The 26,677-nt window shown below is 31.2% G+C and overlaps 4 protein-coding genes across 11 annotated transcripts; 3 read left to right on the forward strand and 1 right to left on the reverse strand.

Annotated features, from left to right (window-relative positions):
- Positions 1 to 5,137: 5,137 nt before the first annotated feature.
- Positions 5,138 to 7,076, forward strand: LOC107431930 (carbonic anhydrase Nec1). The gene is made up of 7 exons (XM_048464934.2): positions 5,138 to 5,296; positions 5,424 to 5,650; positions 5,775 to 5,881; positions 5,972 to 6,086; positions 6,192 to 6,356; positions 6,497 to 6,550; positions 6,671 to 7,076. The coding sequence occupies exons 1-7, from the start codon at positions 5,212 to 5,214 to the stop codon at positions 6,755 to 6,757; spliced, it is 840 nt and encodes a 279-aa protein (XP_048320891.1). The 5' UTR covers positions 5,138 to 5,211; the 3' UTR covers positions 6,758 to 7,076.
- Positions 7,077 to 12,594: 5,518 nt separating this feature from the next.
- LOC107431924 (alpha carbonic anhydrase 7) lies at positions 12,595 to 15,506 on the forward strand. The gene is made up of 7 exons (XM_016042956.4): positions 12,595 to 13,197; positions 13,380 to 13,597; positions 14,288 to 14,397; positions 14,560 to 14,662; positions 14,753 to 14,917; positions 15,000 to 15,053; positions 15,173 to 15,506. The coding sequence occupies exons 1-7, from the start codon at positions 13,095 to 13,097 to the stop codon at positions 15,251 to 15,253; spliced, it is 834 nt and encodes a 277-aa protein (XP_015898442.1). The 5' UTR covers positions 12,595 to 13,094; the 3' UTR covers positions 15,254 to 15,506.
- Positions 15,507 to 20,219: 4,713 nt separating this feature from the next.
- Positions 20,220 to 22,111, forward strand: LOC107431973 (alpha carbonic anhydrase 7). The gene is made up of 7 exons (XM_016043030.4): positions 20,220 to 20,400; positions 20,510 to 20,727; positions 20,980 to 21,086; positions 21,168 to 21,282; positions 21,390 to 21,581; positions 21,692 to 21,745; positions 21,863 to 22,111. Exons 1-7 carry the CDS (start codon positions 20,307 to 20,309, stop codon positions 21,956 to 21,958), a joined length of 876 nt encoding a protein of 291 aa, XP_015898516.2. The 5' UTR covers positions 20,220 to 20,306; the 3' UTR covers positions 21,959 to 22,111.
- A 55-nt stretch (positions 22,112 to 22,166) lies between these two features.
- Positions 22,167 to 25,852, reverse strand: LOC107431972 (E3 ubiquitin-protein ligase RZFP34). 8 transcript variants are annotated; one of them, XM_025066889.3, is made up of 13 exons: positions 25,700 to 25,852; positions 24,944 to 25,063; positions 24,683 to 24,770; positions 24,477 to 24,536; positions 23,816 to 23,848; positions 23,631 to 23,708; positions 23,491 to 23,534; positions 23,346 to 23,386; positions 23,170 to 23,252; positions 22,996 to 23,087; positions 22,836 to 22,905; positions 22,664 to 22,705; positions 22,167 to 22,572 (listed from the first exon to the last, which is right to left on the reverse strand). In XM_025066889.3, exons 2-13 carry the CDS (start codon positions 25,033 to 25,035, stop codon positions 22,420 to 22,422), a joined length of 876 nt encoding a protein of 291 aa, XP_024922657.1. In that variant the 5' UTR covers positions 25,036 to 25,063; positions 25,700 to 25,852; the 3' UTR covers positions 22,167 to 22,419. The 8 variants fall into 8 exon arrangements, with proteins under 8 accessions (XP_024922657.1, XP_024922658.1, XP_048321966.1 ...); XM_025066890.3 differs by having other exon boundaries at positions 25,596 to 25,733; XM_048466009.2 differs by lacking the exon at positions 25,700 to 25,852 and adding an exon at positions 25,398 to 25,536.
- Between the last annotated feature and the right edge of the window lie 825 nt (positions 25,853 to 26,677).

A 26,677-nucleotide genomic window follows, 5' to 3' on the forward strand; every position in this document is an offset into this window, starting at 1 on the left:
ACTTATAATGAGGGTTAAAGTGAAAAGAAACAAGAGAGAGTGCGCTTCTGTTTGCTAGTTATATGGGAATCCGTCTCGTCTCGAGGAAATGGTTTGCTATTGGTTGGACAGAGAGGGTAGGTTTCTTGATTATTTTACCGTCCTAAAAATGGAATTACAACGATGTTAATGACATGGCGAAAGATAATTTTGACTCATTGGGTCGATAAGACAAAACTTCTCATGGTCACATGGAGGTGAGAAATGCTGACATGGTATACACTTCGATAAAAATACTGAACTCTGAGCGAAGAGAGCCCAAGCTTTTTGACTTTTTGGGCCTCACTTTTTCTCCTTCAAACTGCCACGTTCAGCTTTGAGCAGTGCAAAGGATTTTCGACCTAATTTCCACACCTAAAAACTGAGGCTCACCGTAAATCCAGATTTCACTATTTTCTTAAAATCAAACAAAATGTCGCTGCAATTAATCCTTGCATTTGGAATTTTTCCTTCCACTCTTTATATACATTAAATAGTTTCCTTTTCTTTATATGAAACTATGGTAGATTTTTGAGACGACATGGTATCTAAAGTATTAAACCATTATTCGAAACTCATATTAATGGATGATTTTCTCAACACTATCTTTTTCACCTGTGCTTTTTTCAGTTGATCGTTTTCTTTTGAACTCATATTTGTTTGGAAAATTGAGTCGTTTTCAAAGTTTCTTGGATCAACGGTAGGTTCGATTGGTTGCAGGGCGGTCCTATGTGGAAACCAGTTTTTGGAAACTCGAGCCTGAGGATGAAAAGACATTTGTAAAGTATAAAATTTTACTATTTATTACCATTGATAAATAGCAGTAGAATCACAAACACAAATAAGATATATTTAATTATTTATTAACTTTTTTTTTTTTTTTTTTTTAACTAAGTTGGAAAAGTAGACTTTTTTAGAGTTGCCCAATACCAATGGGAAGTGTATAGAACAATATTAGAGCTCCGCTTTGAGGATCTTCGACCAAAGTGAGCGCTTTCAACGCATCATCCACATTAATTGCTGCTTTTCTTTCTTTAACATGAGGGTCCTACCAAAAAGTAAAAGATCTGGCAGCATAACTAATTACAAAGAAATTAAAAACCATTTATATAAATATATATATATATATATGCATTAGTACGGCACTATCATATTCAAATTCCCAGCCATATTTTGCGCTCAATATTCGGCCACCTTTTTCTTTTCTCTTGGTTTATATTAGTCTAGCTTTACTTCTCGTAAAGAGTTTGTGTTCTTTGCATCGTAATATACTGTATACATTAATTCTTTGCTCTAATTTCATTGCTTGCATTTAGTAATGGATAAAGGAAAACTTGATGGAGTATCCATAAGTTTTAGCTAACTAGCACACAAATATATGGAGGTTAATTTCAACAGAAATTATGTATCAAATTCTGCAGGTCTTTGTGTTATATGAGTTTGCAGTTTTCCAAGTGCTTTAGAATCATAGAAAAGAAGCTGTGTTCATAATATTCCTTTCCTCCCAAACATGTAAAGCGAGCTAGCAGAAGACCTCTATACACCTTTGACGAAAACTGGGTCCATTTCTCCTAAAGGGTTTGAAGATGCACCCGTAAACAACATCTTTAGGTTCTATTACCGTGAGCTTTTTAGAATTTTAGACAACAGTGATTAGAATATACTAGGAAAAGAATCAGACTGTGATCTCCTCTTTATTCTCCAAACATATATATATATATATATATATATAATGTGCATATGCAAAGTTTGAAAGAGTAGTATTGCATAGTACATCATATTATCTATCAAATTAGGATGATGCAAAGTACTTTGGAGCTTTGGATAATGTTTCGATAAATTTTTATTGGAATGATTTGAGTTGTAAATAGTGAATGTACAGAGTAGTGTTGAACATGGGGCATGATCAGGATCACTTTTTGACTCTGGTGACAAAAGTGGGTCCCACCTCCTTGACTGAAACTAGACTATATATAATTCTTTTGCACCTGGTTGGTAGGCTGCGATTCATTTAGTCGTATATGCTGCATGTGTGTGTATAATAAGCTTCGCGTAAAGTCAATAATGAAGACCTTTTGGTCATATATGACAATTACTGATGCGTACGTATTGATTCTATTTCTGCTCATGTGGTGAACACTAATTTTTCCGTTGGGTTAAATTAACTATACGGGGGTACATTCTACCCCTCCTTTTTTTTTTTAACTTAAACTAATGACCTAACTAGTATTTATTTCGATGATTTTCACAACTATAAATAATATTTGAGTTTTGGTCTGTTAAAAATAAAAGAAGCACATTTGCCTTAACCTTTTATAACTTTATGGTAGAAAAGGATAATAGAATTCTTCGGATTCTATACATGAAGTGGACGACAACTGACTACTGAACGACCAACAAGCAGCTACATGCGTGTGATTTTTAAAAAAAAAAAACAAAGAATTTGTTCAGTTTCTTATGGTCTAAAGTCTAATTAGCCCACATTCAGCCACCCTCAATCTCAGTGGAACAAAACGCAGATAGATTGAATTCTCTCTCCTTCTTCATCTTAATATTTTCTAATTTAACGTCCTCCTTTTTCCACTTTTCTTTCTCGTAATGAGAGCAAGCCTTACGAGAAAGAGAGAGACAGTGTGCGCTATAATATATCACCTTTTAAATATTAATAAATCCTATTTTATACTGGAACAAACCAACCTTATTTTATACACTATCTAAGTTATCACGCATTATTATCATTAGAAAAACGAGCAGTACCATACTTCAATTTTTTTTATTATTATTATTTTTTTTTTTGCTTCTGTGAACTTGTAAATAAGAATACGTACAAATGAAGAATGACGCAGAATGACGAGTGGGCTAATTGCTTCATTTCGGTGAAGGACAGCAGGGAAGGTCCTACTCCAAGTGTATCAATCATCAAATTATCTGACTAATAAGCTTGCTTTTTTTTTTTTCAAATATTTGGACCCACCGAAGATTTATCGTCCTTTTTTCACTTTTAGGTTTTTCGATCATGGATTGACAAAAAAAAAAAAAAAAAAAAAAAAGAAGGTTATCCAATTATGGCTACAACTTCAAAAGTTCAATTTAAGAATATTTTTCACTGACCTGCCATATACAAACTGCTATAACCTAATTGGCTTTTGGAATTGCAAATTGATGATAAGATAGATTGTACTTTAATATACTTAAAAGTAAACTGTTTAATTTTGGTTTTTAACTTTTTTAAATTAACAATTTATTGTTTTTAATTTTTCAATTGTTACTATTTGAATCTTATTTAGCTTTTTAACTGCAAGATTTCACAAGCTTTTCATGTAATTAGTATAAACTATATTAATCTTAAACTAAAATATACAGAAATATAGAATTTTAGAACTAGTTTTAAAATTTTACACTTTAATATATTCTAATTTAAAGTTTAATCCAATTTAATTTTAATTGCATCATTAACCTTATTAATTAAAAATCATAAATATTAAAATTGTAACAAATTAAAAATTAAGGTGTAAATTGGTGAGTTGAAAATTTAAAAATTTAAATTGTAAAAATTTAAAAGTTAATGGAATTAAAATGTAATATATCCATTGGTATAAATATATAGATACACAAATATTCTCTTATTTAGAAAACTTCAAATGAAATTTTTTGAAGGCGTCAAATTATATATATCTACTGTTCACTTTCATGTAATTATTAGAGGCATTTTAGATACAATTTATCATCAATTTCGTAGATAGGAGAAAAATCCTTTATATACATATGGTATACGGATAGCCAAGAAAAAAAAAAGTGAAAAAGGCTTATAAATTATTTAAAATTAGCGGCTAAAATTATGCTCAAGAGAAACCATTTCGAACTAAAACCTTTGTTCGCATGCACCTCGTTAGATACGCTAGTCTTTGTCTCAGGCACCCGTAAACGGCGGAGAGGGGTACTTTCAAATTTTTAATTGTATTTTTAAATTGAATTAATATACAACTTGTACATACCTACACTTTTTTTTTTTTTTATATATTTTGTTTTTTAACTTTTCTAATCTTTTACTTTTACTTTAGTTAAATGGCTAATCTACCTCGAGAAATAATCTTCTCGTTCTTTTTTTTTTTTTTTTTTTTTTAAATATAGTATAGAGTTACAAATATTTAGCTCAATTTCTATTTATGCAATCTTCTGATTCAATTTTTGTTCTTTTTTAAGAAATTTTTTTGTCTGTCTTTTCAGAAAACTTGACAAATGAATTCTTTGCATGTTTGCTTTCATGGAAAAATAAATGGTTCACCTTGAAATCAAAATATAATTTTATTTTCCGCTTAATAAAATGATGGAATCATTTAGTTATAAATAAAATATGATTTTTTTGATTAATTTATCAATATTTAGATATATGTTAATACTTCAGAAATAATATATTGACTTATCTCATTTAGTTTATATGTTTTGGTAAATATTGACTCAAATTGATTTTTTTTTTTTTTTTGGCTGTTAGGTTATAATAATTTTATTTTAAAAGGAATGATTATGTCTTAAACCCGTAATGGGTTTGAGGGGTTTAACCAACTTGACTACTTATTAAGGAAAAGTTATAATTAATTGACAAATATATAAGATGGAAAATGTTTGGCCGATTTACATCAAAAGCAGCAAAATTAAGAAACACACAAGAGTAGATTTGGCAAGGTATACATGACATGGTTTTGGGAAAAGATTGCTGATTTTGTGATTTTGATCGTCAAAGTGGGCAGACAGACACCTAGAAAATGCATTTCTTGTGATAGTCATAGAAGGACATAATGTTTTTATGTTTGTTCCTTGCAATGCATATCGATAACAGAGCCCCAATTCAATTGCCAAAACCACCAATCTTAAAAGTTTAAATCCAATCTGATAATGTCGGAGGGATGCATCACACAAGACTCTGAAAGTTTAGATGTTAATTTTGTCAACATCGATATGGTTCCCATGCCAAACTCAACGAAAAACGTGTAGGATTTTCGTTTTTCCTTATATTTAATGTTGATACAAAGAAAAATTAAAGCCTAATATTGAACAAATCTAGCTAAGTACTCCAACCCAACACTCACCACATCTTCTTATATATTCCCTCTTCATTCCATCTCCATATTACAAATTCATAACTCTTAATTACATTACATGATACAACATTATTCATTCATGAAGAGCTAAATCATGAGTCGCATCGTCCTTTCTCTGTCTTTGATTTTTCTAATTAATCTCTTTTTGCATTCATTATCAACCTCAGCTCAAGAAGCTGGTAATACAAACTCACATCATATAATATACGTTTTATGACAAATATTTATATATATATATTTTTTTCCTCGTTACTAGTTGCTTAATAATGTGCATTAATGTAATACATATTGTGGGATCGATGGCAGAGGATGAGAGAGAGTTTGATTACATAGAAGGAAGCAAGAAGGGCCCAAGAAGTTGGGGAAACATAAAGGAAGAGTGGGGAGCGTGTAATAATGGAAATATGCAATCACCCATTGACCTATCCAAATCACATGCCGCTGGTGCTGGATCATCAACTCAGTTACTGCTCATCAACATCACCTACAACCCCACTAATGGCATCCTCAAGAATAGAGGCCATGATATTACCGTAAGCGACTAATTTCTTTTTCTTTTTTCCATTTTTTTAATGTATAATATCGAATTTAATTGTTAACTAATTTTCTGAATCAATTCTGATTTTGGTAATTAACGATTGATATATTTGGAGGCAGATTCAATGGGAGGGCACTGCAGGATTACTGCACATCAATGGCTCCAAATACTCTCTCAAACAGTCCCACTGGCACTCTCCTTCAGAGCACACTCTCGATGGCATTAGGTCCTAAATTTTTAAATTTTCCTAACTCTCCCTTCAGATTAATTTCCTAATACATTCATTATTTTATTTTATTTTATTTTTACTTTGCAGGTATGTCATGGAACTCCATATGGTCTATGCCAGCTCGGACTTCAACGTCAAAAACAAGTATGCCGTCGTTGGAGTTCTCTACCGGTTTGGTCAGCCCGATGATTTCCTTTCCAAGGTAAAAGCTTAAAACATTGTACTCACTTTAACTAAATCTTAAATGTCAATTAAGGGTTTGATTTTGGAGACTTATTTAATTAATTCGAGGGGTGTATTAATTCAGTTGACCCAAGATATAGCATCAATGAATGATACATTGGAACAGAGAAACGTTGGCTTACTAAATCCAGCCGACACCAAGATTGATGGGAGAAGATATTACAACTACGTTGGCTCGCTTACTGTTCCTCCTTGCACACAAGATGTTCTTTGGATTGTCGTTGAGAAGGTGATTGTTTAAAAGATATACTTAAAATCCAACCGTTTGTTTAATTCACAAGGTAATCAAGATTATGTTATCCATAATTAATCTATATATACATATGTATATATATACATATATATATGTATATTTGCACTGTGGTGCAGGTAAAAACTGTCTCAAGTGAACAAGTGGATTTACTGCGACAGGCGGTCCATGATGTAAGTTAATATATATATATATATATATTTAAAAATTAATTATAATGCTTTTAGTATTTGTTTTTGACATTAGGAATGTTTCAAGTATTAATATTCTCTATTTGCTTAAATGAAATGCAGCATTCTACTTTGAACGCAAGGCCTGTCCAACCCCGAAATCGTCGTGAGATCCACTACCATGGGCCGAAGCCCAATGGACCTTATTAACTTTTGAATTTCAATGATGAGTTTTCCGTGTGTTGGTTTCAACATTCAAATTTAAATAAAAGTAAGTAATCAAAATAAATAAATAAACAGAAGTAATAATTCCACTTTAGCGTGAATGATGAATCTTTCAAGATGGATTGTGCCTCGATTCGCGCAAACATTACTTTCTACTTGTAACCGCTTCAAATTATGTTCTCAGAAAAAGGAGTAAATAATTATTGTTATGAAATTAACTGAATTGTATGGGACATGATGGAAGCCCAAATTGATTTCATGGAATGACCAAGGCTGCACATGGGATTCCTAAGCTTGCGCATAATCATGTCGGATCCAGACTATCTGTTTTACCCTTTTTTTTTTTTTTTTTTAATTACAAATTATCTTAAATTTATGTTATGAATTTATGCTTTCTATAAATATAGATAAAAATGTTCAATTATTGAAACTATCTGCTTTATTTAGGTTTTTTACGAACACTTTACTAATTAACAATTAAATTGAAAGTTTCAACTCCATTTTACATGCATCAGATTTATTTCTTACTTTAGGACTTCATCTATAACTCCTAAATAGAAAAACTAATACAATATAATGTACAACTTGCAATATATGCACGATTACCAAAAAAAAAAACTTGCAATATATGCAAGAAATCAGAATTTAAAAAGCTAATCAAGTTTATCTGCTGGGGGTTTTAGAAGGCCCACTTTGGCTATTTGTCCCCATGACCAAAAGATGGTCTTGGAATGGCGTGGTGGTTGTTCGGATCAGGCTCAGTCTCACCGTCCAAGCTCCTCTTTGGTGTCTCAGCTGGCGGTGCTACTGCAGAATATCCTTCCTCTGTCAACATCCTTCGACTACCGGCCATGCTGGTAGTTGCCAAGAATGATAGCACAAGTAGTAAAAGCCATGGGATTAAGAATGTTTTCATGGCTATGGCTTGCCAAGTCTATCTCTTGCACAAAATTGAGGTACTTCCAAGGAGGCAAACAGAATGCCCATTTATAAATAGGAGGAGGGAAAGACAAGGACAGTGACAAATCTCTAGTGGAACAATTAGATAAAGATGGGAAACTCTGAGTGCGGGTATTGCATTAATGAGGACAGATGACAAGTATATTAATAATTGCATTAAAAGGGTAGTGCTCCATATATTGTGTACTAGGTTGTAGATATTTTTACATTAGTAGCATATAATCAAACTAATATTTGATACCCAATGCACTACTTTTCCCCTTGAAGGATCCACTTGAACCAAACACAATTCTGTTCCCATATGTAATCATAACGGGTAGGCACAACACAAGTACATGAAAAATTAATGAAGATCAAATAGACAAAAAGAAATTAAAAAAAAATAAAAATTGGAGTACTATATGGAATAGGGTGAGGGCATGAAACTATCTTCTTCTTCTTCTTCTTTTTATTTTATTTTTATTTTTATTTTTATTTTTTTTGATAATGTAAATGCATGAAACTATAGTATGAAATTGAAGCAGCTACCAATATTAATACTACATATATAAAATGGTACTTGTTATTATTTTCTATGTTTATTTTGCATCTCTTGTTTTTATAATTGAGAGTCTTATTTATATTTTTAATCATTAAAATATTCACTAATAATTATTATTGGAGATTAATTAGAATGAAGGCAGACATTGTTGTCCCTGGCCCAGCATACTCTGAATAATTAATATGCTCTCGAACCTTCGACTCTGCTTTTGTGTGTGTTGCATACCATCTTTCATAATTTGTCGGTTTGCAAAATTTGTACACAAAATTAAAAATAAAAATATAAATAAAAGGTTATATATGATCATTTTGACAATATTTATTAGATAGACAATTACATATAAGCCTTGTGGCCTAGATCCGCTTCCCTCTGTATTTTATCTTTTTATGAAAAATATATATATATACATATATATATATATATATATAAAAGAAAAAAAGTATTCGTCACATATCAGCATATATTTTTTTCAAATTTCCTTCAAAATCATCCTCTTTATTTTTATTTTATTTATTTATTTATTGTGCTCATAATGTGAGGCATTTATTCTTTAAATTTGGAAATCAAAGTAAAAAAGGTTTATATAATATGATTTTTAATTTATACAATTAATGGAATTGCTATACATGGAATTGCATTGTTATTCAGCTTTTACTGTACATAAAATTGCCATACATGGAATTTATTCTTATTTTTATTTTATTTATTTACTTATGGTGCATAAAATCTGAAGTATTTATTTTTTGATTTATGTATATGGTAGTTTTTTTTTTTTTTTTGGTTACAGTTAATGGAATTGTCATACGCAAAATTGCATTGTCATACAGTTTTTACCATACACAAAATTGCTATACATGGAATTGCATTATCATACAGCTTTTACCATATAATGTGAAGTAAAAAATTTACAAAAAAGTTCATATAATACAATTTTTAATTTATACAGTTAGTGAAATTGCCATATACGGAATTGCATTGTTATTCAGCTCTTACCATACATGAAATTGCCATACACAAAATTTATTCTTATTTTTATTTTATTTATTTACTTGTGGTGCATAAAATGTGAGGTATTTATTTTTTAATTTATGTATATGACAATTTTTTTTTTTTTACAGTTATTGGAATTGTCATACACGAAATTGCATTGTTATACAGTTTTTACCAAACACGGAATTGTCATATATGAAATTGCATTATTATACGGTTTTTACAATATACAGAATTGCATTATTATATGTAACAGAATTGCATTATTATAGTAACTTTTTTAAATAAATTTAAAATAAACAAAATATTTGCATTATTGCATTATTACAGTTACTATATTTTTTTAAAATATAGTTTGTGTATTTGCAGTTATTATATTTACCAAATAAATCAAATATATTTGACTATAAATAATTAGGTGTCACATTCTGGTTGTTTAAAATTTTGGTATTTTATACTCTGTTGGTTTTTATTTTATCATATTTCTGTTTTAATTATTAAAGTTTTTTAGTTTAATTTCATTTTTTTTTTTTTATGGATCCTTATAAAAATCATCTTGATTATAAGCATGTGAGTGAACCATGCTATGGATTTTTGATTGAAGATGATGATGTTGCTGTGGAAATTGATGGAAAAGAAGAAAACTTTTCTGATATTGCTGTGGAAATTGATGGAAATCGATGGATAGTTATATATTACAGTTTCTAGAGTTACAAATAGGAAATGATTAAAATTATTAATTTGTGATGAATATGGAGAACCTACCAATTCATCCACTATTGTGGTTTTCAAAGAAATTTTTCAAAATTTGGATTAGTTATGTTAAATTTAAAGATTTAATTTAATATTGTTTTTATAATGCTTTACATTTGATTTGATTATAATTCTTTTTAATAATCTATTATCAAAATAATTTATTGCAATTATATATGCTGTGCATTGCATAGGTATGTATTTAATATATATATATATATATACAAAACTACTTGTTTGCTAAAAATAAAATAAAAAACAGGACTACTTACACATATGAAATATTTTCTGCTTGTATTAATTATAAAGCCAATCTTAATTTTTATCTTGTAATTCCAATAATTCTCTACATAATAACCAAAAATTTAACATTTAACACTAATTAATGAAGGTTCCTCAACTTGCTCTATAACAAGTCAAGAAGAATTTCAATGAAAAAGTCAATAGGTGATTAAAAACTAGTACAACATGAACAACGTCAGGAAATCGTCAATATTGATTAGCGAAGGCCAAATGGCTTATACCATAGAATATCTTGCAACTTCCAATTAATTGTTAATTAATTTTTATAATATAATGTCCACATGAAAGTTGGTGGGTCACCTACCACTCCAATAGGGAGACCTGTAACTATACCTGACAATTCGGGTTGGTGGGTCGTGTTCGTGTCAACCCGTTTAATAATCGTGTCAAAAATGCCTAATCCGAACACGACCCATTTATTAATCGTGTCAGGTACCTAAAACACTAACCCGACCTGTTTATAAACAGGTCAACACGACACGACCCGTTTAACACGATTATTTTAACGGGTCGTGTTGACCTATTAACCCGTTAACCTGAAATTGACCTATTAACCCGAAAACTAACCTATTAACCCGTTAACCCGAAAATTAACCTATAAACCCGAAATTTTTTTTTTATTTTTTTTATTTTTATGTTTTTGTTTTATTAAAGATGTATTTTTTGTTTTTAAAAAATTAGTAATAGAAAATTATTTTTATAAAATTTGTAATTTATAATATTTTTTAGTTATTAAATATTATATTAGTAATAAAATATTAATTTAAAATTAAATTTAAATGGGTCGTAACGGGTCAATTTCGAGTTAAACAGGTCAACCCGAAAATGACACGATTAATAATCGTGTTAAATGGGTTGACCCGATTATGATCCAAATCCATTTATAATAAACCCAAACCCATTTATTTCGTGTCGTTTTCGAGTCGTGTCGCCGTATCATGATCCAAATTGCCAGGTCTACCTGTAACCCATCTAAAAGTGTTGTATGTTTCTTCTTCTCTTTTCCTCTTGAGCTGGAGATCAAATCCAATTCTACATATCTTATTATGGTGGCCCGTTTGGTGGATCCTTGTTGGATCCTAATTGCTGGTTGCCACAAACTCAGACAATACGCGGGAAGTGACTTTGTTTTTATATTAGATCCTCCCAAAAACCAGTACTTAATTTCGTGGGAAGCATGTAAACCAAATTAAAGGTAATATAGCGAAACCTCCAAGGAAAAAACCAACTTTTTGTTTCTATTCGATTTGAATCCGAGAAATTTTTTTTTTAAGCAATAATATTATATAAAAAATAAAAAAGGCTATACACAACTTTTCTGGTAATTAAATTCCAATCTAAACAAAAGTGAAAACAGGAAAGAAACGAGTTAAGGCTGCCGAGTCTGTTTCACAATAGTACAAGCTCTTGCTCAACAAACTTATAGCTGTACAACGATTCTAATATACGTCGTTTAATTCATTTTTGGTAAGTTTAAGGCTGAGATTACATTGTTTAAATGTCTGATTCACATATTTGGAAAAGATATATATGTTCAAAGAATTGACCACTGGAATTTATGATAAATTATGTCTGCGCAACGTTTCAATTTTGGTTAAAAATGATAGTCAAAATTCTTGTCAATTGAGCTTCACGTGTTCAAACGGAACCAATATTTGGTAAACCAAATTTCTTCTTAATTTGCAAAATAAAATTGTGGGGTGTGCATCATCATTTACTTTATCAAATGAGGATCAAAGTCAAAATTGATAAGCTATGTAGAGACAAATAGAATGATATTTATAAGTAGCAATGCAACAGAGCCATTTCTTGCCCCTTACCTGCTCTTATCATGCCACGGCATGAATGGCTTGTATCTATATATATATATATATATATATATATATATATATATGTATATATAATTTGGCTATTACCAGGATATTTTAATAAAATTTGGTACATTGAATTATCATTATCCTAAAAATTTAAACTTATAAAAAATAAAATTTTATTTTATTTATATTTTTTTCTAACACAGATATTAATATTTTATAATATATTGCAAGATAAATTTTTTCTAATAACTTATTTTAAAATGTTAGTGCTATACTAAATTTTATCAGAATATTTGATGATAAAATTTCCATATATATAAGTACTCTATATGTTCGTCTTGTTATTTATGTTCAATATTCAGTCACCTTCTACAAGCCGCCAACATAAATAATAAGAAAAAATTAGCTAGGCCATTTCTTATTTCATTTACTTTGAACTTAGAATAAGAAGATACTCCCTATAATATGACAAATCAATAAAAATCAATGAACAAGTGGTAAAATTTATCACCATCAAATTTGTTGTAAACCTAATTGGAAACAAAGCCAATTATTATTTTGTTTTTTAATAGATGTCCGTGTGATCGGTACAAGACCCAAGTGATGTTGAACATTTTTACTCTGTTTTTCTTTGTTTTCGGCAATAAAATATGAAAAATAAGATTTTGACGTACAGTTTATAACTTTTGACCTTTCTTTATTTTCCTGCCTCAAGTTCACACCACAAAAATAGTAATTTGATTTATTAGTTTCCAAGAAACTTGCAGGAATCTTCATCAACTTCTCTAAATTAAAGATGCCATAAGCTTTTAGCTGTCCTACCCTCATCATACCAGTGTTTATATATATACTCAATCATCACTCCGTGCTCTGTCATATAATCTCTCTAAGAAACTATTTGTTTTTCTTTCTTCACCTGCCACATATTCGAACAGCTTCAAATCTTTGGCTGTGAAGCATGGAATACAAAAGCAAACCCACCATCTCCATAACCATTTCCTGTCTTCTACTCTTTCTAATTCTGTTCGCGCATCTAATATCAATCAGAGCTCAAGAAGTTGGTACGTAATGCTGCAGAGTGCTAATATATATATGTAATTTGTGATTTTTATATATTAATCCTTTGAACTCAGTTAATATGGTTGAAATAACACTTCTCCTAAACTGATGGCAGGTAGCTTATCATTTCTTTTATACTTTTTCTCTAACAATTATATCCCTTGAATTCATAATATGTTTGCAGAGGACGAGAGTGAGTTTGATTATAAAAATGGGAGCGGAAAGGGTCCGGGAAAGTGGGGAGAGCTGAAGAAAGAATGGGAAGCGTGTAAGAATGGAGGAATGCAGTCACCAATAGATCTATCAAATCAAAGAGTGAGAATAATACCCAAATTGGGTGTTCTCAAGAGGAACTATAAACCTAGTAATGCCACCGTCAAGAACAGAGGTCATGATATTTCGGTATGTTAAAAGACCTCGCTAATTAATCACTGTATATTAGCTTTCGCTTCTTTTTGATTGATTATTTCTACAGATGGATTTCATATGTATTGCATTAACTGCTAACGATCTGCGAGTTGGTTCTCTTTATATATAATATTAGTTTGCAATTCAAGAGAACTCTTTTGTCTAGCTAATTGGTAGAAAGAAAGATGGGCTAATTAATGACAGAATTTAATCATGTTCATACATATGCGTGTGGAGATGGTTGAGTTGACATAATGCGTAAAAGCTTGGCAACAGCAATCTGAAAGTTTTGTGGTGCTTCAACTTTTATAGTCTTCTCCACCACCGGAAATTAACATATTTCAACTTTTTGGGCATGATTCTGCTTAGTGATTTAATTTTACTTATTTATTTTTAGAAAAACGGTTCACCAAATCCAATGTTAAATTAGCTTAGGTAATTTGTTTAGGTAAAACAGATGGTATCGATCCCACGCATTAAAGTCGGTTATCTTTCAGCCTTGTCCATTTTTCTATATATATATATATATATATATATGATTTGTGCTTTTTTTTTTATTCGAAAAAAATTCCTTTTCTTCCAAAAAAAAAAAAATATATATATATATATACACACACATATATATTTAGTATTTCCATTATTGAAGAAATAAATAATATCAATATTGTAAAATTTATGGTGCAGCTTCAATGGGATATGGGTAAAGCGGGATCAATCCAGATTAATGGCTCTGAGTATTTCCTCCAACAATGTCACTGGCACTCACCTTCCGAGCACACCATCAATGGCAGAAGGTTTTTTTTTTCTTTCTCTATCTCTTTGTTTTCCACGTTATACAATAAAGCTCGAGAATTAAATTGTATTTTTCAATTAGGATATATAATAAACAAAAAAAAAAAAAGGGTCCAATTAATTAACAACTTTCATCTAAAGTATATTCCTTTTAAAAATAATAGATATGATATGGAGTTGCATATGGTTCATGAGAGCTCAGACGGTGGTATTGCTGTGGTCGGTCTCCTCTATAAAATTGGTCCCCCCGATGCTTTCCTCTCCAAGGTAATTAATAATTAAATTAAAATTAACTATCAAAGTTAACTAATTAATTAATTAATTAAAGATGGATGATATATTGGTTTAATTATGCAGTTGATGGGTCATTTAAGTCCCATGAGGGATCAAAAGAGAGAGAATAAAATGGGGATGATGCATCCTGAAGATATCAAATTGCTTGGGAAGAAGTATTATAGATATATGGGCTCACTTACTGTTCCTCCATGCTCTGAAGGCGTTATCTGGACCCTCAATAAAAAGGTAATTCATTACCCCAATACATATTTATTTTGATAAATTATTCACCTAATTAAGTTTGAACTTTGCCTATGTATATGATCAGTTAAGCACTGTCTCAAGGGAACAAGTTAAACTAGTACGAGATGTTGTGCACGATGTAAGTCACAGCTAATGTTACCAACTCTTTGAATTAATTTTAATTTTAAATTAGTAGTAAATATAATCTTCCATCGGGTGATCATATAATAATTATTATATTATCGAATCCTGTGGCAGTACGCGGAGGAGAATGCAAGGCCAGTGCAACCACTCAATAGTCGTCAGATCCAATTCTACGATCCAAGCCCAGAAGATTAATTAGTTAATTATATAATTAATGAATTAATAGTATCGACAAAAAAATTTTGTATTATTCGTCTGAATGGTTGGTTGCTTTCATGGATTTTCTTTTCAATTGCTAATAGGGGATTAATTTTGTCATTAGTGGAGAAGATCAACATGTCAATCAAAGCAAGTGGATCCTAGAGTTTAGCACACCTGTATATGTACACCCCACACGTGGCTAGCTATTCTATTCAGCTACGTAGCATTAATTAATTCGTGTATTCATTTCCAATAAAAACTATTTATATATATATATATATATAAATTTCCAACTTCATATAATCCTCAAAGATTATATCATCCATCAAAACAAAGGTTCTTGAAAGATTATACTCAAATATGATCTTTTTATTATTATTATTACATGATGTAATTATAGTCTTTCGTTTTTTTAGCATGTGAAAACAATCTCTGGAAAGAAAAATATATATATTTTTTTCAATAAGCATCATATATATCTCCGCTTGGGAGCCAATGATTGATAGAATTACCATCATAGCAAACTAAAAAGTTTTCACAAATATATTTTTTTTTTTTTTTGGGGATCTGAAATCTAAAAAAGTTAAGTGCACTTTAAAATTAAATAGACCTTATAATTATTCTTAATTTTTTTTATTTTTTATTTTTAATATATGAACATAATGCATGAGATGTAGATCTAAAAAATGGAAGAATAGTTCTTATATTTCGTAATTACCTAAAAGCCCTTTAAAATTTAGTCTGGAGGTACATGAATTTGTTTACGTGTCCAATATTTTTTTATTTTTAATTTCAGCCTGAACTGTTCTCCTCCCTCTCTTCTCGGTTGAAGTTTCAACTCTCCTTAATTCTTTCCTCTCTCTTTCAATCTTTACCACCGACAACATTTCGAGTTCTCACGCTGCAAATTTTTAAAGATTGAATTGCATTCCTGATTTTGTAACCCAATCCAACTTCCCATTAATATCACTTGCTATCTTTTATTAGGGTTCAGCAATTTTTTCTTTTTTATGATTGGGTCTGCAAATTTGCTTGGTACTCTTTTATTGATCTTTATGGTCGAAAATTTGGAAAAGAACTGAGGAGATGATGACTTGTTCATTGGAAGTTGCTGATTCAATTTGTAAATTAAAGTGATATGTAGAAGGGTATTTTTGAGAGAAATTCATAAAAGGCGCTCAGATATTTTAGTATTAAGATAGAAGTCGGAATTTTTTCTTATTTCATTAAGAAAAAATGGTCTGAAAATAATCTTTATGATAAAAATAAACAAAAAATTTATTAAAAAAATAAAAAAATAAAACCCAAAAAATACATCTGAACAACTTACTTAAAAAAGAAAGATTATTTAAATTTCATTAAAGACATAAGTTAAAAAAAGGAACAAAGCTCTTTCTCTTCATGATAAGCAACTAGATATTAATTAATCAACATTTATATAGTTTTAATTAATCTCACTTCCAAGAACTTCGGACTCATAATTTTGGTGCTTGCACATATGCACCTTCTTGATTAATCATGGAAGTTCACAATTTGTTTAGATGTTGATTTCGAGATTTTATATCATAAAAAATGATTATATATTCTGCTCTGCATAAAGACCTGCTAATTTATATATTTTGGAAATTTGGACAAATGTAAAAACGGAAATTCTGGAATTACTTGTATTAAGAAGAAATAATGGCAATGAACTATCAATCTTATCATTGCAAAAGTTATGTATAGCAAAGGATTATTGTAATATATAATTGAACGTAATTAATGGAGAACATTAAGATTAAAAAACTGCATTAACATTTGCAGTAGTACTATTGTTTATAGGTGAAGCTGTCAACAAAATGCAGAACTTAAAATGTTACATACTTATACAACTTGAATTCTTTAATAATTTTTCAGGTTTAAAGAAGTTAACCAGACTCTCTTTGCAAAGGGAATACGCAGAGATTGAAAAGATCTCCTTGAAGAACTTTAAATTATTCTCATATATATAAGTACATATAAATATACGTCGAACAATTTAAATATTTGAGAAAACCAATATTTTGTTGATTTATTGCTTCGGTGGTGGGAGTTGGCGAGCAGGCTAATGCTGCAGAAGCTAGTTAACACGATCGACAAGCCGGTAATGTAAGCGTGTCATCGTCTTGACATGCATTCAGTTTCCCATCAATAAAATATAGAGGTATAGTTCAGTTCGCAGGTCCTAGTTGGTTGCTATAATAATTAACCTAACTATATGTTGAAAATTCTTCAAATCTAAACCCACCAGCTTGGTTGCCAAATTATTGCAATTCAGATGAACAAATAAAGTCATTGTTTGACCCAAAAAAATAGAGAAGTGCCGACTTAAGGGTGAGGTGAGTAAGACAATTTCTTACGCCCCCACAATACAAAAAAGGTTCTCAATATTATATATACATTTTTCTTTAATTTCTTTTTTATTTTATGAAATATAGCAATTTATTTATTTATTTTTTTTTTGTCTTTTTGGAAACATAAACTTTTTATAGAGATTTATTAGTTTTTCTAAACTTCCATGTTAGAATCAATCAACCATTTATATTCATAGATATTTCCAATCAATAATTAATTTTTCTTTTGGTAAATAACCAAGTTAATTAAATTGAATATACATTACTCACTTTTACACTAGGTTTTTTTTTTTTTTTTTTGGGTAACTGGCACTCCTACATTTATTTGTTTTTTCTACATGTGATAAGCAGAATTCTTTCTTTCAAACTAAAAATAGTTTTCTAAAATCTTAACTAGTAATTTTTCATGTAAAAAGAAATAGAAAAAAATACAATATATAAATTGAATATTAAAATTTTTTTTTTTAAAACAAAAATTATGTAGGGCCTTCTCAATTCTTGCCTTAGGTACCAAGTAGTTGAACTGGCCCGAAAAAGAGTCATTGAATTTATTACAAGAGGTTTAGTTCGCAGTTGTGGGCTATTTTCTCTCAATTATATTTATGTATTGTTGAATATGATCACAATTATATGTATATCTTCTCCCTAATTGATTACAATATTATATACATTTTTTGTTTTTTTTGGGACCTTAAAAAATTGACACATCCTGCTGTTTGACTTTTTTGAGAAAATGTCCTCCGTTAATTATCATTGAAATTCAATCATGCATAAGTACAACGTCATTTTGCTTGTCACATTTTAATTATTTATTTCAACTATATATAATTGAGCCATCGTCTCCATAGTTCTGATATCGATGGCAATCTATATCTTTTCCAAGATTTTCAGGGAAGCTAGCAAACTTATTGTAATATGATCAATTAAGTGAGATTTTCATTAGTGTATATATATACATTGTATTTGTAAGTAATCCCGATATTATAAATGTGTATATAATATATATATATATATATATATAAAAACATAAGACAAATAATAAAATTCTATATAATATATATAAAAACATATGACAAATAATAAAATTAATTAACATTCAAAATAATTATTTTAAAATGCAAATTGACCTTACAAAATAGACACAAATAAATTAAAAATGGAACTTGAAACTAGATACATGTAGGACACACGTAGAAGATAAGTTAAGGCGTGGAGAGAATAACAAATTTGAGAAGTAACCTTGATTGATTTCACTACCTCTTTCTTTCTTTAGTCTTCGATTTATTTTAAGCTATAATTGAACGATAAATTTTTCTTTAGATTTTTGAACAGTTCAATATTGTACCACAAATTTTTTTATAAAATTTAAATATTTAATTTATTAGTCATATTATTATATAATTCCTTATACAAATTAAACAGTCCTTGATTTTATAAATAATTGAAAACATATATATTTTTTGAAATAAAGAAGGCAGGTCAAGAGCTATTTTTATCATAAAGATTCGATTAGAATGTAGCATAAAACTTTTATGATCGGTAAATTATTTAAAATATATATAATAATATAATTTACAGAAAATTTATTTTTTGATACATAATGTACGTTTGAAAATGTATCTTTAATAGATTTATCATTGAGCTAAGGCAATATAAAATTTATACAATTTAAATAAGTTACTTGAAACTTGATTTTGAAAATAGATTTAAAATACAAATAGATTAGTTAATGTGGACCATACAAAAGAAAAAGCTGAAGAAATCAAAGTCTGAAGAGTGGTTAAGATTGGATTAATTTTAAATTCAACTGGTTAAATATTTTGTATCTAATGTAATTTGTAATCCTTAATCTTTCCCGTCAACCGTGCAATAACAAGTTGCTATCCCATAGCCGTTGGAATTATATCCGTACTGAATAATTTCTCCTGCTGTTGGCACTTAATAAATTAAATATTGAAAGTCAACTAATTTAAGCAACACGTACGACAGCAAACTGAATTATTGTGACTTCCCCCCCCCCCCTCTTTTCTCGTAATTTTCCAATTATTAGTGATCGTACGGAGGAAGTTGGCACCGAAAACGTACTAAGTTCTCTTATGAAATTGAATATATAAAAATTCTATCCATCGAAGTAACCAACAAACAAAAAAAAAAAAAAAAAGGTCAAAACAACCACCAAAAACAAAAAAAAGAAAAGTCAAAACCCGATGAATGAGCTCCCTTGCTAATAAAAATAGACCAATCTAATAGACTTATCAATAACACTAGGAAAGGTACATTAGTATTTCTATAAACACGGCACAGCCTGGAAAGAAGTTTTGATCAATTGTCCAAACGACACAACATTGATGATCATGATTCATGGTGAAGATCCAAATATGAAATTAATTTAATTTCTATTTTAGTTTATTTAACGGGTTGCAGCCGCCGTTGATTTTCAATACGGCGTCATTTAATGGAGTTGAATTTTTTTCTTTTTTCTTTTTTTTTTAAAACACATTTTTGAATTTGACATAACGTACGACTAGTAATATATTAGCCTAGCCTTTATATAGAGCCATTAAGCTATCTCCAACCTCCAACAACAAAGCACTCAATCGTAGTTTCCTTTTTACATTAATAATTGGCTTTTTCTTTGTGTTCTTCTGAGCTTTAGATAGCTGCGGTGAATAGTGATGAAGAATCAAAGCAAGCCAATCTTCAGTTCTTGGTTTCTAATATTCCTTTTCTTGTTCTTGCATCAATCACCTGTTACACCTCAAGAAGTTGGTAATTAATGCCTAGTTTTATATACACATATATATAATATTTATACAAGTACCAAGTACAATTATATATATAGTTACTGTGATGATGATTGTTTGGATATTTGGTGCAGAGGATGAGAGAGAGTTTGATTATCTGAAAGAGAGTGAGAGAGGACCAGAGCATTGGGGAGAGCTGAAGAAAGAATGGGCAGCTTGTAAGCATGGAAAGCTGCAATCTCCAATAGATTTATGGAATAAGAGGGTTAAAGTAATTCCCAAGCTGGGAGACATAAAGACCAATTACAGACCTTCTAATGCAACCATCAAGAATAGAGGTCACGATATAGCGGTCAGGAAAATGAACTTTTTTTTTCCAGCTTGGTTTAACTTTTTTGCTAAGCCATGTGCTAAATTTTGCATGACCTAAAAACAATCTCCAATTAACTTGGACATACACAATCCTTTTACAGACTACTGTGATTTTTCCATTTCTCATTTTTCCTTCTGTCCATTTTTTTTTTTTTTTTTTTCCTTATAGAAAAATTGGTGGAGCATTCAAGAATCAATCTATTTCTTTACGTCTTTGTATTTGATGGTGCAGATCCAATGGCTCGATGATGCTGGATCAATTCAGATTAACGGCACGGATTACTTGCTTAGGCAATGCCATTGGCACTCACCCTCCGAGCATTCCATCAAGGGCAAGAAGTGTGTCTCTCTCTGACTCTCCCTTTGTGTCTTCTTCCTGTCGTCTATCAATTATCAACCGTTTCTGCTTGTATGTACTAGGTTTGACTTGGAGCTTCACATGCTTCATGAAAGCCAAGATGTGAACGCCAAACATAGTATAGCTGTAGTTGCTGTCCTCTACAAAATCGGCCGCCCCAATCATTTTCTTTCCAAGGTTACCTCTTTAAACCTCTATTTGTTCCATTTAGAAATTTATAGAAAAAATAAAATAAAATTATTTGTTTTCTTTTTAACTGATATAGTATTGGCTTGACTTTTCAGTTAACTGAAGATATAAACTTTATAACTGATACGACGGAAGAGATTCACAGGGGAGTGATGGATCCGAGAGACTTTAAAATGAAAATCAATCCAAGAGAGTTTAAATTGCGCGGCTTGAAGTTTTACAGATACATTGGGTCACTAACAGTCCCTCCTTGTACTGAAGGAGTTATTTGGACCATAAATAGAAAGGTGAAATTTTTTGTTCATCAGCTCTAACAATTTCCACAAACGGTATAGTTTTCTTATTTTAATTAGCCCAAATATGTTATTTTTATAGCTAACCTTGAAAGTGAACGCAGATTGATACCGTCTCAAAAGAACAAGTGAATCTGCTTAGAATAGCCGTTCATGACGTAAGTTCCTAACCCAGTCATTAAACTATCAGATTATTTTTCTTTAGAACCTTTACCAACCTTATATACAAAAACATAATATCATTTAGCTCCAACTATTTTTGAATTTAAACGCAGTTTGCAGAGATGAATGCAAGACCTTTGCAGCCTCTCAATCAAAGAGAAATCCACCTTCATGGTCCACGGTCTCCCCAAGGGAACTTGCGTAATTAGTACAACGTGCTCACACCAAATTTTCTCCTTCTTTTCATTAATATGTTGTAGAATTTCCACAAGTAAAATATGTATGAACTTGTTTATCGTAATAGTTATGGCTAAACATTTGCTATTACTGTTGGTTAAATTTTATGATTGCTCTTCACTGGATGATGTTTTCAGTACCAACCCTGATTCGGGTTTTAGTTTTACATGCTCAGCAAGATTACTTGGTTAAAAAAGAAACATGGTTGACTAACAAAACATAGTACAACAGGTTACAATATCACAGAATGTGATTTTCTGGGTCCCCTAATCAGAAGTAAAATGGCTAATAAACAAACTATTTCGACAACAACTGAAGTAACAGTGTAATAACTGGAAAAGAATGGCGAAGAACTCCTAATTTTACCCTCCTCTGTCGGAAGCAAAGGTCATACAGAGCTTAAGGTAGAAATACGAAAATTTAACCAAGTCGATCATCTCACCATCTCTGCAATCCGCGACGAGCATGAGGAAGGCCCTCCTTGTGTCTGCCTTGTGTTGTAGGATTTGCATTTTAGGCATTTGTGCGCTACAATGTGGAAATTGACCTCTGATGTCTCCCCACAGTCATTGCAGAGGATCCACACCTAAAAATTGTAAACAGTTAAGTACGAATAATTGCAAAACGAATCATCGGAATTTAAAGAGTTGTAAACATTGATCATGAGTTTCACTTACCATCTTGTTTCTATATATTTCAGGCATGGGAATTGAAGCAACCTAAAGTTGTTTTTGAAACAAATTAGTTAGTTCTCTATTAATGTCAGATGTATAATGGTATAAGAAAATGAAATAACCAGTACCACCACAGGGCAATTCTTTTTCAATGTAAAAAGTGAACAGATAATACCTCCTGATCAAGTTTTTCCCACACGCGTGACATGTCACAGTATGATTTTGAACAGACAGGGCACGAATACCTGTAGTATTTACACAATATGAAATTTTCTTATCCCATAATAACATCTATAAGAAAGAAAGAATGCCTTCATTTTTCTGTAGAGATATACTGGAAATGCCGCTCCATCTCTTTCACACATTCCAAATGTATAGTGTGTCCACAGGGAAAGACAGTAATTCCCTTCATCGTATCAAAAAGAAACTGCAGGAATTCCACAAATCAGTGCACTATCAAGCAAAACCTTTCATGTTTCTACTTATCCGTTGCATTCTTCAAAATTTACCTCAAAGCAGACGGGGCAATTGTGATGCATTGCTTTTTCCACGCAAATGTGTGAATCCTTCAACAATGTTGAATAACAACATCCTAAAAAGATGAAGAGTTTCCAAATATAAGTATCTAATGGCATGATTGAAAGCACTTTGCAACGAAGAGTTTGAAGAGAGCATGTAGTCTCACCACATTTATTACAGTGGAAGAAATTCTCTTCACCTCCTACTCTGCAGTTACAAGTGCATTTCAAGCCGTTAATTAGCGGTTAGGAGACCGAGTAGAAATAAGATGATCAATGAGAACAAACAAGATTTGTGAAAAGAGTTTTAACCTGCAGATACCACATTCATCACAATGGAATTGATTTTTTGAGACCTAGCAAAACAAAATATTTTGTTCCGATTAGGTGATGATGAAAGGACTTGAAGAGGGGCTAGAAGTTTCATGAGAATTACAAACTAAGAAGCTTACATCATCATCAAAGAATTTGCATTTTGAGCAAAAGTAATTACCCATGCAAACCCCACATTGGATGCAATGTTGTTGAACCTACAAACAAAAGTTCAAAACTCATTATTTCAACTAATTCCTTTACCAATGGTAATACTAACAACTATCATATCATAAATTAGGTTTTTCAAAGAAAGCAAACCAACATCTTGTTCTGTTTGACACAAGGAGCATATGACCTGAAATAAAGATTAACAACAGAAAATAAAACTGTATTAGTTTTTTTCTTTTTTTCCTTATTTTCTTTCTTTCCAAGTTGTAATTCAATCATTCAAAATATAACATAAAATTTTGAAAAGCAGAATTGAGGCTAAAGTTATATGCGCAAATAGTCCATAAAGATATAATAGATAGATTGTGAACCTTATCCACAAAGTCACCATCTTTTCATGGTACCATTAACTTTTTCTACACATCAGATACCCATACATCATTTCGATAGCTGGCTAAAGTAAGCATAAAGTAATATGACTCCCGGCCCGTGAATGAAAAAGAAACTCCAAAAGATCATGAATATATATACATTTATACACAAAAGAAAATACCAGGAAATATATATATATATATATATATATATATTTTAAAAAATAAAAATAAAAAAGAGTTCCCCCCCCCCCCCCCCCCCCCGGGCGAATATATGCATATTATTTCCTTTTTCGGAGTCCAAAAATATCTCACCGACACCAGAGGAAAAATAAGAAAAAGGACATTACAGATATGAACAACAAATTACGAGCCACATTATAGACTGGTACCTAAATTACGGCAACTCCGAAAAGCAGTGATAGAGATTAAAAGTCAACAAACCCTTTTCAAATCATGGCGAGGAATGTCATGGCGATCACAAGGTTTAACTTCCATTGAATTCTGTTTCAAAATTTCATCCATATTAGTCCACCTATCTGCATACTTGCTTTGTACAAGTAATTACCAAATTTTCATGATGTATTAACACAAAATATCTAAATAAAATAGGTAACTTAAAAAGATGATTTTTAACGGCAAGAACCAACCTTTGACTCGTTATGGCAATGCCTGCAATCAAATATTTCATCGCAACAAGGTGCTCTAATTTTGCACCTCCTTCTGTAATGTGAGCACCTTCAATATTTTTACGACAAATAAGACACAAAAGTTTAGCACCAAAAACAAAATCTTGTCCAAAATGAAAAGAAAAAGAAAAAGAAAATGAACCCCTCTAGTTCAAACTTCAAAGCAGAGATTTTTCCAAAAAGAAAAAGCGAAAAAGGAAAAAAATGGAAACAAAGGAATACCCGAAATTCCCAGAGCCCAGGTCCATGAGAGAATGGTCTTCCTTCTGAGTATTTTCGTTGGTGGGTCTCTGGGGCTCCAAACCGCTCTCCATTTTCTTCAGCCTTCCTCAAATACACAACCTGAGAACCGCAAGAAAAGAAAAGAAAAATTAAACACCAATTCCTAAAAATTGGAGTTGGAAAGAAAACATGATGTTTTACAGATGATCAAAGGAAAAATTAGATGAAATTTTTTTTGATAAAACGGACCCAAAAAGGAGAAGAAGTTGGAATGGGTCGGAGCTGTATTGGAACCTGAATGCAAGCACTCATGTTAAAAGTTGAATCTTGCTCATATAGGGAAATATAAGGGTGAATAATGAAGATGAAAAATCAACGAAAAGCTTCTTTAGAGAAATGATTGAAGAAAAGACCAAACAAATAGAAACAAAAACAACGGGGATACAGATTCCACCTGTCCATTAATTATATATTATTATTTTTCCATTCATAAACTGATGATTAGGCGACAAGGCAGCGTTTACGGGCCGACCAACCATAATTACGCACAGATAAAAGCAAGTGAAGGGAAGATTATTATTGTTAATCATTATTCATTAATATTATTATTTATATCAAAGAAAGAAAATATGAAATGAAATTCCAAAGAAACCTTTTGATTCATCCTCTCATTGTCCGTATCAATACGATGTCGTTGCTCTCTAAAACGTACAGAAGGAATTAAAGAATGAAAAATAGGTACTTTACTTTACGTACCGGCGATGAATAGGTTGGTCTTGGCCTCCCAGGTTGAGAAATTGTTGATTCTGTTGAATAGTGTCGGACTCGTCAATCCTGTGGGCTGGGTTTATATAGGGTTGGCGGGAAAGCCCCGAAATTTCCACCCGGGTTCTTTTCTTTTTTGGTAATATAATTGTTGGAATTTTTAATATTTTGTGTAATTATATATGAGAGGGGGGGGGTATTATGGGGATAACAGCGAGCATATTTTTATCTGAAAATGAAAGAGGATAAGCTAGATATTTTAATTTAGAATCTTTTACGATTCATCGTGCATTTGGGAATTGGGGGGGGGGTGGGGTGGGGTTCAACTGATGGTCCCCGGGGATCTGAGCACGACGTCTCGTTTCATGTCGGGTTGAATATGGTTCGTGTTGTTGATGACCGAAGCCTGAGGGATTTTTTCAACACGTGTCGATAACCAACGGCCATGGAACAGAAATCCAACGGCTGAAACCTGGTGGCTGCCTTGGTGGTATTGTCGCGTGATTGGTAAGGTTGGGTGTCGGCTGCTGGGCAAAGATGCATGTGCCCAGAAAAAGTAGCAGCCGAAATAAGGGACAAAAATATCTACTTTGGTCTTTGGGATTTTGGCAGAGTTGAAGGCGCTCTTATCAATTCCAATATTACATGGCCAGATGGGCTAGACCTTCCAAAGTTACACGTTGGATTGAGTGGTACTACTACCACATATCACATTCACACAGTCAATGGGCAATTTGGTAAAAATGTCTCATTTGCTAGCTGTTCAACTTCAAACTACTGCGACCACTGCATATTTTGGTTAGTGAACCGCTCTCCAGTGGCCCTCTGGACCTTTTGCATGGTATCAGGACCTTACTTGTTCAACAACAAAACCAGCAACATGCCCAACCAAAACCAGTTGGGTACCACTTAAATACAACTGTAATCATGTTAGTGCCAAAAGTTAGAATATAGTAGAAAACGAAAGTT

The sequence above is a fragment of the Ziziphus jujuba genome, chromosome 11, assembly GCF_031755915.1.
Source record: "Ziziphus jujuba cultivar Dongzao chromosome 11, ASM3175591v1".
NCBI classification, from domain to species: domain Eukaryota; kingdom Viridiplantae; phylum Streptophyta; class Magnoliopsida; order Rosales; family Rhamnaceae; genus Ziziphus; species Ziziphus jujuba.